This window comes from Sminthopsis crassicaudata, chromosome 5, assembly GCF_048593235.1.
Source record: "Sminthopsis crassicaudata isolate SCR6 chromosome 5, ASM4859323v1, whole genome shotgun sequence".
In the NCBI taxonomy this organism is placed as follows: domain Eukaryota; kingdom Metazoa; phylum Chordata; class Mammalia; order Dasyuromorphia; family Dasyuridae; genus Sminthopsis; species Sminthopsis crassicaudata.
This window is the reverse complement of record NC_133621.1, coordinates 293,860,613-293,876,354: the sequence shown is the minus strand read 5'-3', so window position 1 is coordinate 293,876,354 and position 15,742 is coordinate 293,860,613. Positions and strand designations below refer to the sequence as shown.

At 42.6% G+C, this 15,742-nt stretch overlaps 1 protein-coding gene across 1 annotated transcript in view; it reads right to left on the bottom strand.

The window, feature by feature from the left end:
• The window catches only part of ABTB3 (ankyrin repeat and BTB domain containing 3), a 333,872-nt gene that overhangs the window by 63,824 nt on the left and 254,306 nt on the right, over positions 1-15,742 (bottom strand). The window contains exon 5 of the mRNA XM_074271499.1: positions 3,465-3,617. Coding sequence (XP_074127600.1) covers positions 3,465-3,617 — 153 coding nt within the window. The remainder of the gene's footprint in view (positions 1-3,464; positions 3,618-15,742) is intronic.

Below are 15,742 nucleotides of genomic sequence, written 5' to 3'. Positions count from 1 at the left end.
AGCTAGTAAGAGTTTGAACCCAGATGAGAACTCATATTTCATGCCCTATCCACTATGGAGCCCCCTAGCTGTCAATGCTGCTGCCCTATTAATTAGATTGTGGGCTCCTCAATTAATTGCAGAGACAATCTTTTGCCTTTTTTGTATCCCCAAAGCTTAGCATAATGACGAGCATATGTAGGTGTTAAAAATATTTATTGATTTGCTAACTGTCAATTTTGTTGAGTCATTCTCAATCATGCCCAAATCTTCATGACTCCATTTGGGGTTGTCTTGGCAAGGATATTGGAGTGGTTTGCCATTTCCTTCTCCAGTGTATTTGACAGATGAGGAAACTGAGGCAAATAGGATGAAATGACCTACCCAGAGTCATATAGCTAGGAAGTATCTGAGGGCACATTTGAACTCAGGTCTTCAATCCTGGTGTTCTCTCTGCACTATGGTACCACCTAGCTGCTCTTTGAGACAAAAATAATCTTGCCTTCAAGGAGTTTACATTCTATCAGAGAAATACAGTATGTATAACTGTTCTGACGATTAAATACAAAATAGACACAAAGTAGTCACCATGGCTCAGTGCAGAGTGGAGAGAGGAAGGCCTGAGTTCAAATTCTGCCTTTTGGGCTATATGACTATGGGTAAGTTTCATTTCATGCTCAGACAAGAGGCATGTAGCTTACAACTACCTCCCATACTCCTGCAGCCAAACCAGCCTAAAATGTAATTAGGAAGTATTTAACAAGATAAATAAAAAGATTTATACATAAAAAATATAAAAAGATATATATATATATTCTTTATATATGTGTGTGTATGTATATATATATGCATATATATATATATATATATATGTATATATATATATATATATATAAAAACATTACATTTTGAAACTTAATCAGTGTGTCCCTAAAGGAACCTTGTGAACATATTAGTGGTCCGAGTACATCCGAGTTTGACATCTTGGCTCTTATCACCTCTCCATGGTTGGGAGAGGATGTCAGCCTGACCTAGTAGCCTGAATGCCCTTCCCCTAGAGTTCCTGATGTTCACAGAATCCCTAATTCTCTTAAGGGAAAGTATTTTTTGGGGGGTCATTAGTATCAGGGGCAGGAGATCAGGAAAGACTCGAGTTGTGGAAGACATTAATTCTAGCTCTGAAGAAAGCCGGGGGTTTAGGAAGTGGAGGGAATGGATGAGAGTGTTCCAGGCCTGGGGGCCAGGAAGATGGAACATATGATAGGGGAAAGAAAAAGTTGGCAGCTCGGGAATGAATAGGAATAATAAGGTTCTTGGGATAATAATCTAGACACCTTCCCACCCCCAATTCTGCAGAAAAATGTGGCCCAGAAAGGAGAACGAGACTTCTCTGGGCACAGGCTGTCTTCCCCCTCCCATGTTCTGCAGTGAGAAGTTGCCCTTCCCACAAATCTTCAGGTGGGGTGGGTGTAGGGGATAGCCACATGCTCTGACTGGTTGACATTTCAAGGGGCAATCTGAGGACCCTTTCTCCAAGGAGGACACCTTCGCTCTGGGCTCAGAACTTAAGGGGGACAGGGTGATAACCATCTGGTGCACAGCCTTGGTGACTCCTGCTTAGTATGATAGAAGAAACAATGGATTTCGAGCCAGAAGTCTGGGTTCAAATCCAGACTCTGACATTTACTGTCTGTGTGATCTCAACTTACATCTCTGGATCTCTCTTTTCTCATCTACAAAATGGGGATAATAATAGCACAGCTTCTACCTCCCTGGGCTAAATGAGAAATGGAAAAAAACATTGCAGACTTCAAAGTGCTTTAGGAATTTTAGTGACGAACATAATTCAGCTCAAAAATCAACCTCTGAGGGGCAGCTAGGTAGTGCAGTGGATAGAGCACCAGCCCTGAAGTCCAGGAGGATCCAAGTTCAAATCTGGTCTCAGGCACTTAACACTTCCTAGTTGTGTCATTTAACCCCAATTGCCTCAGCAAAATCAAATCAAATTTACTTCTGATATTTGTTAGCCATATAACCCTGATCTGAAAGTCAGCCAAATCAGCCCTGGAAGGCAGAAGTCTAGTTCTCTCTAAATGAGGAAAACTATTTTTTTTGAAACATTCAGAGCTAATTAGAATGAGTCAGAGATACAGAGATACTGAGTAGCAAGCTACTTACTCTCTGAGGCTCAGTTTTTCATCTGGAAAATGGGAATAATAACAATATGGATCTCATAGGGTTGGCACATGCTAAAATTTCATAACAGTTCTGCACATTATTTTCTTACCTATTAAATATTTATTCTGCCTATCTTGAAATTGTTATGGGAAAAATGTCCTTAAATTGTCAAACTAATATTTTGCTGTTATTATTAATCCTTCACTTGGACCGCAGACTCCTACATCTGGAGCTGAACCTCACCGGCTTCCTTTACAACTGAGGAAATTGCATCCCAGAGAGATTAAAGAGCCATTTTAGAGTCCCCCTGGATTAGGATTTGAATCCAGATCCCAAGGCTCTAAATTTGGCTTCTTTCCCCTGCCTCCTTCCCCCTCCTTTGAGTTAAGGTGAGAAATGGCTCCTGCCAAGCTTGGCTTTCGGAGCATTGTGCTCAGAGACCCAGCATCTGTCACCTGAGGAGAAATGAGCCCTCATTCGAATGCCAGGGAGTCTGCAGCAGACCCAAAGGACAGTGGCCAGCAAGTTGAGCCTATGAATAATTTCCCCCGTTGACAGATTGCTATTGTCAAAGCCTAAGAGCCTTGGCTGGTGCCCTTAGGAACGAACTTCAGGCTGATCAGAGATGCCCTGGGGGATGTGCCCCCCCCCATCATTTGCATTCTGGGAAGCAGGGTTCTAGCACATTCAGCTACAGACTGAGCATCTCTTCTCTAAGGGCGTTGTTAGACAATTTTAAGAAGGAAGTACAGAGACAGACAGAGACACAGAGAGAAAGATAGAGGAGAAAGAAACTGACATCAGCCCCCAATAAACATTCATAATAATTATTCTTCTCCTTTAGTATTTTATCTTGGGGGACCAAAGAGCCTTTTTTTTGGATCAAGTGTGTTTCTATTGTTGAAGGTATCCTCATGGGCAGTTGGAGTGATGAAAAATATTTGAATGCCTATAAACTGTCTCCCAAGGCTGGCAGAATGGAGGGTAGTGAATGCCGAGAGAATGATTCCCAGTTTCAAGTGCTCTTCATCATTAATAATCTGCCCCCCCAACACTGGACCCAAGAATTGGCTTTTGAGAAAGATTACTGTCTCCTGAACACCGTTAATGGGGGGGCCGGGCTCAGGCTCAATCAGGAAGCGGAACCGGCCGGCTGTCTCAATGGGCTTTCCTTTTCAGTGCCTGGATTTCCTGAGGAAGGCAGCGGGCAGAGGCTGCCGGCTTGTGGATGCCATCACTAGTCCTTCTCTCCCCCTTGCCCTCTCCCTTCCCTTCCTCCCCATTCCCTCCCACTGCCAAGGACTTACTTGAGCTGTCGGGGTTCACAGTCCACGCCTGGCAACAGGAGCCTGGCGGCCTGACGGACGTCGTCACTGTCCATGGAGAAGCTGCGTCGGTGACTAGCGTGAGCTACGGCTACTCGGATCCATTCCATCAGAGGGGGCAGCACGAGGAAGGGCCTGAAAGGGATAGGAGGGGGAGACGGGCCGTGAGCACGGCATTTCTAAGTCCGGGTACATCCCAGTGGGTGACGAGTGCCAGGCGGATCACTTCTCAGCCTCCAGTTCCTCCATGGCCTGGAGCTCCATTTCCCCGGGTCCCCGTGGGCCTCAGACACAGGAGCAGAATACAGATGCGGTCTAACGGGAAGACCGCTGATTCTGAAAATATCTTTCTCCTTGTATTGCTCTGACAGAGCCCACTCCTTCCCCTCCCTCCTCCTGCCTCTCCACTGGTTCCCGGTTGCTTCCCTTCTATCTTTCTTTGGAAACACAGGCAGCTTGCCTCTGGCCTTAGGGCTCCTTCCCTCCGTTCCTGCCAAATAGGTTTCCTCTTTCTCCACTGATTCCCATCAGTTTCTCTTCACCTTGCTCTGATTCCTTCCCCGGGCCCATCTCCCTGCTTTCTCCTAGTCGGGTGAGCTCTCTAAGCTAGATCCATCAGCTTGCTGGGATAATTTGTGGGTGATAAAACATCTGACATTATCTCTATGACACACACACACATGTATGTATGTGTATATATATATACCCACACATATATTTACACATATGTATGTATTCATCTGTCCATCTATCTATCTACCTGTCCTTCTATCTATCCATCCATCCATTTATTCATCTATCTATTTATCTATCTATCTATCTATGTCTATCTGTCTACCTATCTATCTATCCATCCATCTATCCATTTGTTCATTTGTTTATCTAATCCATCCATCCCATATATCCCATCAATCTAATCCATCCATCTATTTCTTCATCCCATGTATCCATCTGTCTATCTAATCCATCCATCCCATCTCTCCATCCATCTGTCTATCTAATCCTTCTATCCATGCATTTATCTATCCATCTATCTACTTACCTATTTTTTTCTCTTTATCTAATTCATTTCTCCATCTATCCATCCATTCAACCTTTCATCTGTTTATCTAATTCATCTATCTATATCTATCTCCATCCATCATCTATCTATCTATCTATCTATCTATCTATCTATCTATCTATCTATCTATCTATCTGTCTGTCTGTCTGTCTGTCTGTCTGTCTGTCTATCTATCTATCTATCTATCTATCTATCTATCTATCTATCTAGCCAGGTAGTTATCTATCTATTTAGCTATCTGTCTAGCTGTGATACCATGGAGAGCTCTTTGGATTTAAAATGGAAAGATCTGGATTCCAATCCAACACTCCTACACACCCCTGTGTAACCTTGGATGGGTCACCTCTAAAATAGAGGTGTCAGACAAAATGAGCTCTGATGTTTAGCTAGAGTTCCATGAGTCTATGATCCTGAAACCCATTGCCTCCCTGAGTATCCTCATCTGTAAAATGAGAATGTTGGACTCCAAGGCCTCTGAGGTCCATTTGGGTCCATGCCCCTCAATTTATATGCAAGGACTTGCCTGAGGTCACATAGTTAGTAAAAATCAATCCTATGGAATTTTTGGAGAGAGTGGGTAAGAACAATGTTTATGTGTCATAGCCATAACAAGAAGACAGTGTAGTTTAATGGTTAGAGAGAAAGTCTCAGGATACAGTGGTCTGGGCGCAAATCTTGTCTCTGTCACCACTGGCTGTGTGACCCTCCTCATATGACTTGACCTCTCAAAGCCCTGGAAAATCCTAAATTAGACTTTGGCCCATTAGTCTGGTTGACTTATTTAAGTTCATCTTGGACCAATCACCAATCTTAATCAATAGAGGATAATAGAATCAGAGATTTAGAGCTGTAGGGAACCTTCTAGTCTACTGCTTCTATTTTACAGATGAGGAAACTAAGGCTCAAAAAAATTAAGGGATTTTAGGACTTGCAAAGAGAGCAAAGGGAAGAAGTAGGATTTACATCCAGCCCTTCCAACTTCAAATCCCATGACTTTCCCACTGTACCATGTATGATGGGAGTTTCCTCCAATGGATGAACCATCTAGGTCATGACCAAAGGTCTCATGCTGGGAATCAGTGCTCTGTATTGGGGGATAGGCTGTTGAGGTCCTGCTCCCCTCTACTCCCTGGAGTACTCAGGCTGCTAAATCCTGGTTCTCTGAAGCATAGCCCACCATGCTAAATAGCTAATGCATGCCTTCAAAAGCCAATGTTCTAAGGCCAGAGCCACCCAACCCTAGCAGACATTCCCATTATAAAACAAAGTGCCAGCCAGTCTCGTTCTGCCTTTTATCTTCCCTTTCATGCCTTTTTCCCCTTTCCTTTCTAATTTTCTCAAAGCAGGAACAAAAGGTGACTTTCCTGATGTGATCCATTGTGGTTGGTGCTAGTTCAGATGGGGGGCATCCCCTAGCCTCCAGGAATGGGAGGGAGGGAGGCTGCGATTGGAGGTCTCATTTTCTTTCAGCCTCCAGCTAGCCCTTGTCTTAAGGCCCCATGATGGGCCAGGAGGGCAAGGAGGAAAGTAAATGGCACCCATCAAAGTCTCACAATGCCGTATACTGACTCAACTCCTACGGGGGCCAAGTCCCCGATGGCAGCAGGGAGGGGAGGGAAAGACTGGGAAGGCAGGGAGAAGACCAGGAAGGGGGAAGCCCATGGGTCCTGCGGTGCTTGGGAAAGGGGAAGAGCCTTGGCCAAGGTCAGAGGATTGAAGATGTAGCAGAGCTGAAGGGACACCATTCATTTAGATCAAGCCCAACCTTTTAAGGAAATGATGAAGGCCCTGAGGTCCAAGAACCCCAAAGCTGGGATTTGATCTCAGGTCCAAAAGAAGAAGGCCATTTAACCCAATCTAGAGAGAGGGACTAGGATTGTTGGGTGGAGGCGAGTTATAGAGAGGCAGACTTGGGTTCAGAGGTCCAAACTTGCTAAGGATGAGGAGAGGCTGTGTGACCACTTCCTGGGTATGTCTGAGTCTGGGTTCTAGGAATTCAGAACACCTTCAAGCTCAGTTCCATGCTACTGGACTATACCAGGCAATATTATATTATTCTATAGCAACATATTAATATCCTAGGTGCAAGGTGTTGGGATGCAAAGACTGGCCTGGGACAGTTCCTGTCCTCAACAAGCTTCTGTTCTACTTCTTTATCTGCTGTTCTGGAGAGAGCAGAGTTCAGAAGACCCGAGTTCAAATCCAAACCTCCTTAGGCTCTTACTAGCTGTTTGTCTCTGGGCAAGTCACTTGACTTGGTTTAACCTCAGTTTCCTCTTCTATAAAATGGGGATAATAGCAGTACCTACCTCCTAGGACTACTGCAAGGATCAAATGAGTTAACATATGGAAAACTCTTTGCAAACCTTAAAGCTATATAAATGCTAATCATTATTGTTGTTATTATTTATGATATTATATAATTAATTGATTATACTATTAATTATAGTACAATATTAATGACATTATAATTAATTCTATTCTATTAATAATAACCATTCATTCCCTCTAAAACCTGCCAGAAGTCTCAAATTCCATGGATCTTTTCTTGTCCCTGGTCCTGATTTTTCTGGGTCTCGAGTCAAGCCTCATCTTGCAGGAAAACCTTGACCTTTTATTCCATTTGGGTTGGTTTCCTGCTCACTGCCCCCAAGGATTCTGTGATCATCCTTGCTCCTGCATCCCTTCTCTATCTGTCCTGCCTTCCTGAGGCTCAGCTCAATTTCTACCTCATTCACATTAAATTCTCCTCCATCCCATATCATGGCCCAGACCGACTGCTCCCAGTCCCTCGGCCCACCACACCTGGCTGCCTTTAATAGCAAAGAATACAGCGGAGATATCGCAGTCAGGACAGACCGAGATTACCACAGAGCAGAGTTATCACCTCTCCCCAAGATATCGTGTACGCACAATAAATGTCTATTGATTGGAAACCGTATTGAATCTGCCTGGTTCAGGTCAGCAAGACTCATAACTGCCCTCAAGTCCTCACCCTCTGGGTAATAAAGGGCTTGGCTCTTGTCCCAACATGCCTCAGGCTTCCCAGCTTGCTTTACTTTGCACACACACACACACACACACACACACACACACACACACACACACACACTGAGGTCCCTCTTTCCCTGCCCCCTCAATCTCACATCCCAAACCCTCAGTCCCTCCCTCTCAGCAGCTGCCTTTCATGTCCAATGTTGGGCTACAACCCCCCCTGCACAGCTTGGATCACACAGCCCGTGTCTGATGATTCCAGGGGAAAAGAAAAACCAGACAATGCATGCAGGGTTCCCCTCGACCAAGGCAGAAACTCAATCCCTGCATGTGGAATCTTGCCCCCCCCCCCAGTTTTCAGCATCCTCCCAGCTCCCCTGTGGAACCAGAAGCTATCTCTTCTTTTGATGTCGCTTTATTATTTCTATCTCTTCTACCTCAATGAACCTTCGAGTTCATTAAATCCTTTGCTGAGTCCCTTTTTTGGGGGAGAAAAAAACCCATCCATGGGCATACAAAGAAATTTTTCCTTTTATTTCCTTTCCCTTTTCTTTGAGGAGACAGAGGGAGGAGCAGGTAGGGTAGGAAAGTGAGGAGAGTCTTTCAGCTGCAGAATCTAGGAAGGCTGTCTATCATTCAAACAACCAACTCAATAATCTATAAACATTTATTAAGCACCTATTATATACTAGGCTCTGTGCCAAGCACTAAAGGCAAAATGGAATCAGACCTCCCTTCTAAGAGTTTACATTCTAATGGGGAAGACAACAGACAAATGCCTAAAGATGTGTGAACTGGATGCAAAATGAGACGTCTCGTGGTGGAGTGCATATACATCCGGGTTTGAAGAAGGGAGACCTGGGTTGATTATAGGACCATAGCTTTGGAGTTTAGAAGGACCTTGGAGATGATGGAGTCTAACTCTCACACTTTACAGATAAGGAAACTGAGGCTGAGAGGTCATGGCTTGACCACATAGCTCATTTCATCTGAGGTGAGATTTTTTTTTTAGCCTCATAAGACCCATCCTGCCTCAGACACAGTTGGCTGTTCTGACTGGGCAAATCACTTAATATCAGTGACCTAGGGAATGTTCTATGAACAGGAGTTGCAGAGAAGGGGCAAACCTGCCTTGGCCAGGAAATCTCTTCATTGGAGAGTTCCTTCCCACTGAATTCTCAGGTCCAATCTCTATCCGTATTATTATTATTATTATTATTATTATTATTATTATTATTATTATTATTATTATGCTGGGTCAATTGGGGATAAGAGACTTGCCCAGGGTCACACAGCCAGTAAGTGTTAAGTGTCTGAGGTCAGATTTGAACTCAGGTCCTCCTGACTTCAGGGCTGGTCCAGTGCGCCACCCAGCTGTTCCTCTAACCCTATTCTTTACAAAAGCAATACAAGATGGGTTGGGAGCAACTGGGAACTGGAACCAGAACCAAGTCTCCAAGCAAAATGAGGCTTCCAAGGGATGGAGGTGAAGAGGGGGAGCATTCCAAGCATGGGGAACAAATGGAGAAAAGACATCCCCCTTTCTCACCTCCCCCTCTATTTTCCTGTGAAGGTGGTGCTCCATGTCTCTCCTATTTTGTTCTGAAAGCCATGGTGATAGCTGGAAGTTGGAGGAGGTCTAAGAAGGAGAATAACTTCCATTTCTCTACTGTCTTCATAAAACCCTCACAAAGTCAGCCAAGATAAGCAACAAGCAGCATGGGAAACAGCAAGGACAGAAGGATATGGTTTGAACCCTGATTTGGGAATTTATCTCCTGGGTGATTTGGAGCAAATAATTTCAAGTTTCTGCACCCCAGTTTTTCATCTATAAAATGAGGTGATTGGATTGGTGAATTCCTACGGTCCTTCTCTTAAGCCTATCATCTTTCCTAGTGACCATGATATCCCTCAGAGTGGGAGTTGTTTTTATATACTTTAACCCACCTGTGCCGGCTGCTCTTGGGGGACTTTTGCTCACACCATCCCATAAGCTTGGCACAAAGCTGTGTGAGCCTGGATAAATCACTTAATTTCCATCTGCCTTCCTTTCTGTGATGACTAAAATTTTGACGATGATGATGATGATGATGATCTTCCTCTCTCCTGACATTCTGAAGATGCCAACCTGTCATTCTTTGCCCCTTGTTTTGTGTCTAGCCCAACTACTCTTCCTATCAAACATTTCCCTATTTTTACAGATGAAGAAACTGAGGCATAGAGAGGTTATTAAGTGACTTGTCCAAAGTCATGCAGTTAGGAAAGCAAGAAGGTTGGGACTCAAATATAGGAAGTTTCTCCTGTCACTAGGACCTAGTAACTAAAGTATTGAACTTAGACTCAGGAAGACCTGAGTTCAAATTCTACTTCAAGACTCTTATTAGTTGTGTGACTCTGGGAAATAATATAGGAAGTTTCTCCTGCTACCAGGGCCTAGTAACTAAAGCACTAAATTTAGACTCAGGAAGAGCTGAGTTCAAATTCTATTTCAAAATACTTATTAGCTGTGATTCTGGGCAAGTCATTTTATTTCTTCATGATTTGGTTTCTTAATCTATAAAATGAGAGAACTGGACTCTAATGCTCTTTCTAGCTGTAAATGGAAGAAGCCCCAACTGGCTTGCAAAACAAAATAAAAAACCAAATAAATCACTATACTAAGAAACTCTGCCCTTGTTATCTTCACGATCTAGGACAAATCACTTAATCCCTTCGAGCCTCAGTTTCCTCATCTGTTGAACTAAATATCCAATGTGTTCAATAAAGATTTATTGGATTGCACGAATTGAATCATGTCACTATTTTCTGGTCCTTTCCTTATTCTGCTGTTTTCTCTGGATCCTTTCCAGATTGGAAAGAGGGAATTAGAAGGTCAACAGCAGTTTGAGCAATGCGCTAATTCCAGAGAAATAGGTAGTGGCAGAAAAAAGGATAAATTGGTAGGAGAAAATGTGTAGCTCTGGTTTCCATAGCAATACCCACTGTAATTATGTGACATCAGCATGCAAATAGAGGTTAGGGATAGAGGAATTCACTGCAGGCAGGCCAGGACCACAGCAATACCTGGGCCATCTGGAAACCTCTGGGAATGGGCTTTTATTGGTAGTTTTCTGAATTCCTGAGGGTCAAGTGTCTTAAGCATTTCCCCCCTCTCTGCCTTTTCCAAATATGTAAGCATTTTGGGTGGAAGTACACAAATATGTCAGTGGATCTGTGACTCTGCTGATGCAGACATTCCCTCAGTGATGGAGATTGCAGCCCATCCTGGGCAAGTCATATTCATGTCTCTCTATATAGTTTTTTTTGGGGGTGGGTAGGAATGGGGATCATAGCTTTAGAATTGGAAGGGACCTCATTTTATAAAGGAGTAAAGTTAGATTTGGAAATATGAAATGTATACTCAGGGACACGTTGGTAGTATTCCAGGTGAGATTTGAACACAGATCCTTGGATTTTAGAGCTAGCTCTCCAAGGTGCTTCCTCTATTTCTCTGATATCACCACACCCAGCCCCCAGAACTATCTATGGTCCTAAGGGAGCTGTCCATGGTGCCTTTGGAGTTAAAATTCTCCCCATTTGACCAGGTATTTTTTGCTCGTACATTTCTTTGAAGATGGCCTTCATTTTGCCACGGTAATTCCTAGTTTATAAAGTCATACAGTTAATTTGTGTTCAACAAATCTCCCCTTCCACTATCCTTTGGGAGGGGGTACTCATTTTTAATTTTTTTCCTTGACACTACAATACATTATACAACCATCTAAGGCCTTTGGAAGAATGGATTTTGTTTCAGGTAGGTAGACATCTGGGGTCATTAAAATACAATATCTCAAAGCAATCCTACTTCCTTTTGTCCAGTTCAGTTATGTGTCCAACTCACTATCCACTTGCGGTGTCTGTTCAAGGTATCTTACACCCAGGATGAGTTTGATAGATAGCCCATCCAGCTGTTTAGGATAATCTGTCCGAGCAATAGTTGACAAATCTTCATCTACTTATTCTTTCCCAGTTGGATGGTTAGGCGAACTTTTCTGAGGAATTATGGGTCTCATCCAGGATGCTCTGCAATGCTCCAACTTTGATGGGATCAACACAAATCTTTCTAAAATGCCAATTCTCTTATTTACTTAGATAATCAAAGCTTATTGATGAGTCAGGACAGCCATGGAGCTGTCCCAGAGTGGGCTTCCATTCACTACTGGTGTCAGCTTGGTGAGGAAGGTGGGTTAGAGTCTTCCAGTTCCAAATCATGATTTTACGATGCAAAAATACCATAAATGAGAGAGAAGGGAGGGAGAGAGCTCCAATCATTAGAGGTCTCCACATGGAGCTTGAACATTATAGAGGAGATTCCTGCCTCGGTGCTAATTAGTCTTAAGTAGCCCCTTTTGCTCTGAATCTTGTAGTCCTAATTAGTTGAGCCTAATCTTCTCTGGACTTGAGAATAAACTGTTAGAAGTGTATCTAAAATAAGAGTAAATAGATCCGAATGAGGGTTTGAGAAGGTTCTACTATGTGTAAAATATATAGGTTTTGAAGGTGCCTGGGCCTCATTGGATCACAGCTTTGGAACTAGAATGGACTACCTCATTTTACAGACAAGGCAACCGAGGTCCAGAGAGTTTAAATGACTGGTTCAAAATCACCCTGGTAATTATTGTCTGAGCTAAGATTTGAACTCAGGTCTTTTGTCTCCAGTGTTTTTCCACTATATTTTCGTTATGTCTTTCTCCATTTTCTCCCACCATGTTTCTGCTTTGTTCTAGACAGGTTAATGTGGAAAACTCTCATTTTGTAGTGCTTTAAGGCTCATAAAATACTGTCTACATAATAATTCTTAGATGTATAACTGTTATTATTTCATTTTATTGCTGAAAAAATTGAGACAAAGGAGTGAAATGGCTCTCCCATGGTTACACATGGCAGAGCCAGGACTAGAACCTTCCTCCTGGGACAGCAAGGCTAGTTCTCATTCCACTACATGGTGTCTCTTTCTCAGATTTAGTTGCTGGAGAGCTGAGTTCTGGATGAGTGAGGTGTGATTGTATTCACACACACACACATGGACACACACTCACACATGCTCCCCAAAACAGCGTGAGCAAATCCCATAATCCCCATTCATCAGACAGGGCTTCCAGGTTGCTGTTGCTCCCTTAAATTTGAATCTACCTTCACAAGCATTTATTAAGCAGCCACTGCATGCAAAATGCACAACATAGTGTTGTAAATTAAAGAGAAAACCCTTTGTATCAAGAAAATTTGGGTTCAAATCCTGCCTCTGACACATAATGGATGAGTGACTCTAGCTAAGTCAGCAGGTCTTGCATTGTAAATGACTGAGAATTTGATTTCTCTGGCTTGGTGGAGGGAACTGCTACACAGGGAATGCCCTCTTTCATATAATTACCATTCTAGTTAATAAAAAAAAGCATAAAAGCATCATGCTAGTGCTTAAGGCACTGAACAGAAGGCATTCCTTTTTCTCAGCTGTCATTCTATTGTAAACAGAAACAAATAGCTTCATATATATGTATATGTATATTTAATATATATATATTATATTTATAATAAATATACACATGCACACAAATGTCTATTTGTATTAATAAATATCTCAGTGTACACACAATTACATGTGTTTATATGTGTATATACATATATACAGACATGTACGTGTATGTGTATAAAATTTGATGAGGGAGAACTCTAATAACTAAGAGGATCAAGAAAGACTTCCTTAGGTGACCCATGAATTGAACTTTAAAGGATACTAGGGAGCCAAAGAAGCATAGATGAAGAAGAATTAAATATTAGACACGGGGTGAAAGCTTAGAAGTGGGAGGTGGAATGCCAGGTTCAAGGAAGAGAAGACAGACCAGATGAACTAGAATATGTGGGACACATAAAAAGGAGAAATCTGCAACAAAATCTGGAAATCCCAATCTCCTTGTTTCTCTAGACTAAAATTTTCTTCTCTTGCATCCAATTCAATGAACTGCATTCTCCATTACAATGTATGCTTCTTGGGGCAGCTAGTTGGAGTAGTGGATAGAGTACTAGCCCTAAGACAGGAGGACCAGAGTTAAATCTGGTCTCAGACACTTAACACTTCCTGGCTGTGTGACCCTGGGCAAGTCACTTAACCCCAATTGCCTTAGCAAAAAAAAAAAAAAAAAAAAAAAAAAGCTATGTTGCTTGAGGGCAGGTACCATCTCACTTTTTTATGTCTGTCCCAGATTTTAGTGCAAAGCCAGGTCTACTGCAGAACCTTAATAAATGTTTACTCTTTCAGCAAATCTTTAGTTCAAGACTAGCTTAAAAAGGAAAAGGTCTCCCAAGTATCCAGTTGTCCCGATCTGTATCTGGCCATTGGACCCAGATGGCACTGGAGGGGAAAGTGAGGCAGGTGACCTTGCCCAGCCCTCCCTCACTTAAATCCAATTTACTTGCATGTCATGGCCTCTCTGATGTCAGGGTCCTTTTCCAGAACAAAGGACAAACAACTACGATGGTTCATTCAATCATTCAAGCAAATATTTACTGAGCAACCACTCCATGCTTGGTCCTGACAGAAATACAAAGATAAACATTATTCTGTCCCTGACTCTAAGGACCAATAGTCACATGCCAGGATAGCTCAAATAGTAGTAAGGAGCTAAGAGAGGGAATGAACAAATTGAGACGATAATTCAGAGGAGAAAGCAATCACTTCTGGCTGGGGGGAGATCCAAGAAGCCCTCAAGAGGGAGGTAGCATCTGAACTGGCTATTTCCTCTAACCCTTGGAGAAGCAATTCACGAAGATGGCATGAGGGCCTTGTCTGGGATGGGCTAGATCATTTCCCCTCCCCTTAGTACTTGGTATGGTCCTTTGTATACAGTTGGCCCCTAATAAACATTTGCTCATCTGGATCTGTCCATCCTATACTCTTTAGTGTCAGTCACATTTTCCTCCTAATGTTGTTCTTCTGAACACGGCGTAATTACGTGCCACAAAATACCTATTACTTTTTGGAGCCATTTAAGATTAGGTTTGGTTTTATTCATTTGACTCTAAAATTTCCCTCCTTTATCCTGGAGGTGGGAACGGGGGAGGTGGGAGGGATTCTAACCAGAATTTCTAAACGCAAAGCATTATTGTGTCACATATTTAGAGCTGAAGCCCCTTGGGGGATCCACTTCAATTCTTTCTTTTCCATATGAAAATGAGATTCCAAGCGTAAGAGGTCTGCCAAAAGTCACACAGTTAGCAAGTCATAGAGTTTGGACGTGAACCCAGTTCCATGACCATAAATCCAGCGCACTTTCCACTGGGCCGTGTTCCTTTTCCAAATTCCTAATTTTCTGAAGAGATTTCCTTACAAAGCTCCTGGAAGCAGGCAGAAAGCAGGTTTATTTTTCCCATTTTTAAAAAATTAGGAAACTAAGGCTCTGAAAGGATATGACAGTAATGGCTAGCACTAGAATTGACAGGATTTGGAGCCAGTCAGGGTTTTGAAGATTATCTAGTGCGATTATTCCATTTTGCAGATGAAGAAAGATGAAGATGAGAACCAGAGAAAGGAAAGATCATATGATCAGGGTCTCAGGGCGTGATTGGCAAAACTGGATTCCAGCCTAGTTACTAAAATATTGGTAAATGTCCAAGCCATCACTTGAACTCTTGGACCTTAGGTCCTTGATTAAATACATACCCCTACCCTCACTATCAACTATCCTTTCCACACCACAATCATCAGCAACTTTGGCCCTCCAAAAAATAAAATACAACAAAATTGACCGTGTGGATTGATTGTCAAAAACTCAAGAAGGGCTTGTGGTGATTAAGTTGTAGAATCACAGATTTAAGCCTCAGAAAGACCTAAAAAAATCATCGCTTCTTAACCCTTCATTTTTACAAGGAAGGAAACTGAGGCTGACAGGAGTCAATCTATGCAATTCAATACGGTAAACAATTATTAAGCACCTGCTATGTACCTGGTCCATGCTAAGCATACAATAAGTGAAGAAGCTCAAATCATAGGATTTAGAATGGAAGAAACTTTGGGGATCATCTAGTCCAAACTTATTTTGAGAGACTGAGGTCTAGAGAGGGAATGAAATTGCCTGATATCACACAGATCGTGACAGAGTTAGCAATGGAGCTCAATTCTTCAATTCTAAGTTCAAATCTCACAGCTGACACTATCTGATCTCGGGAG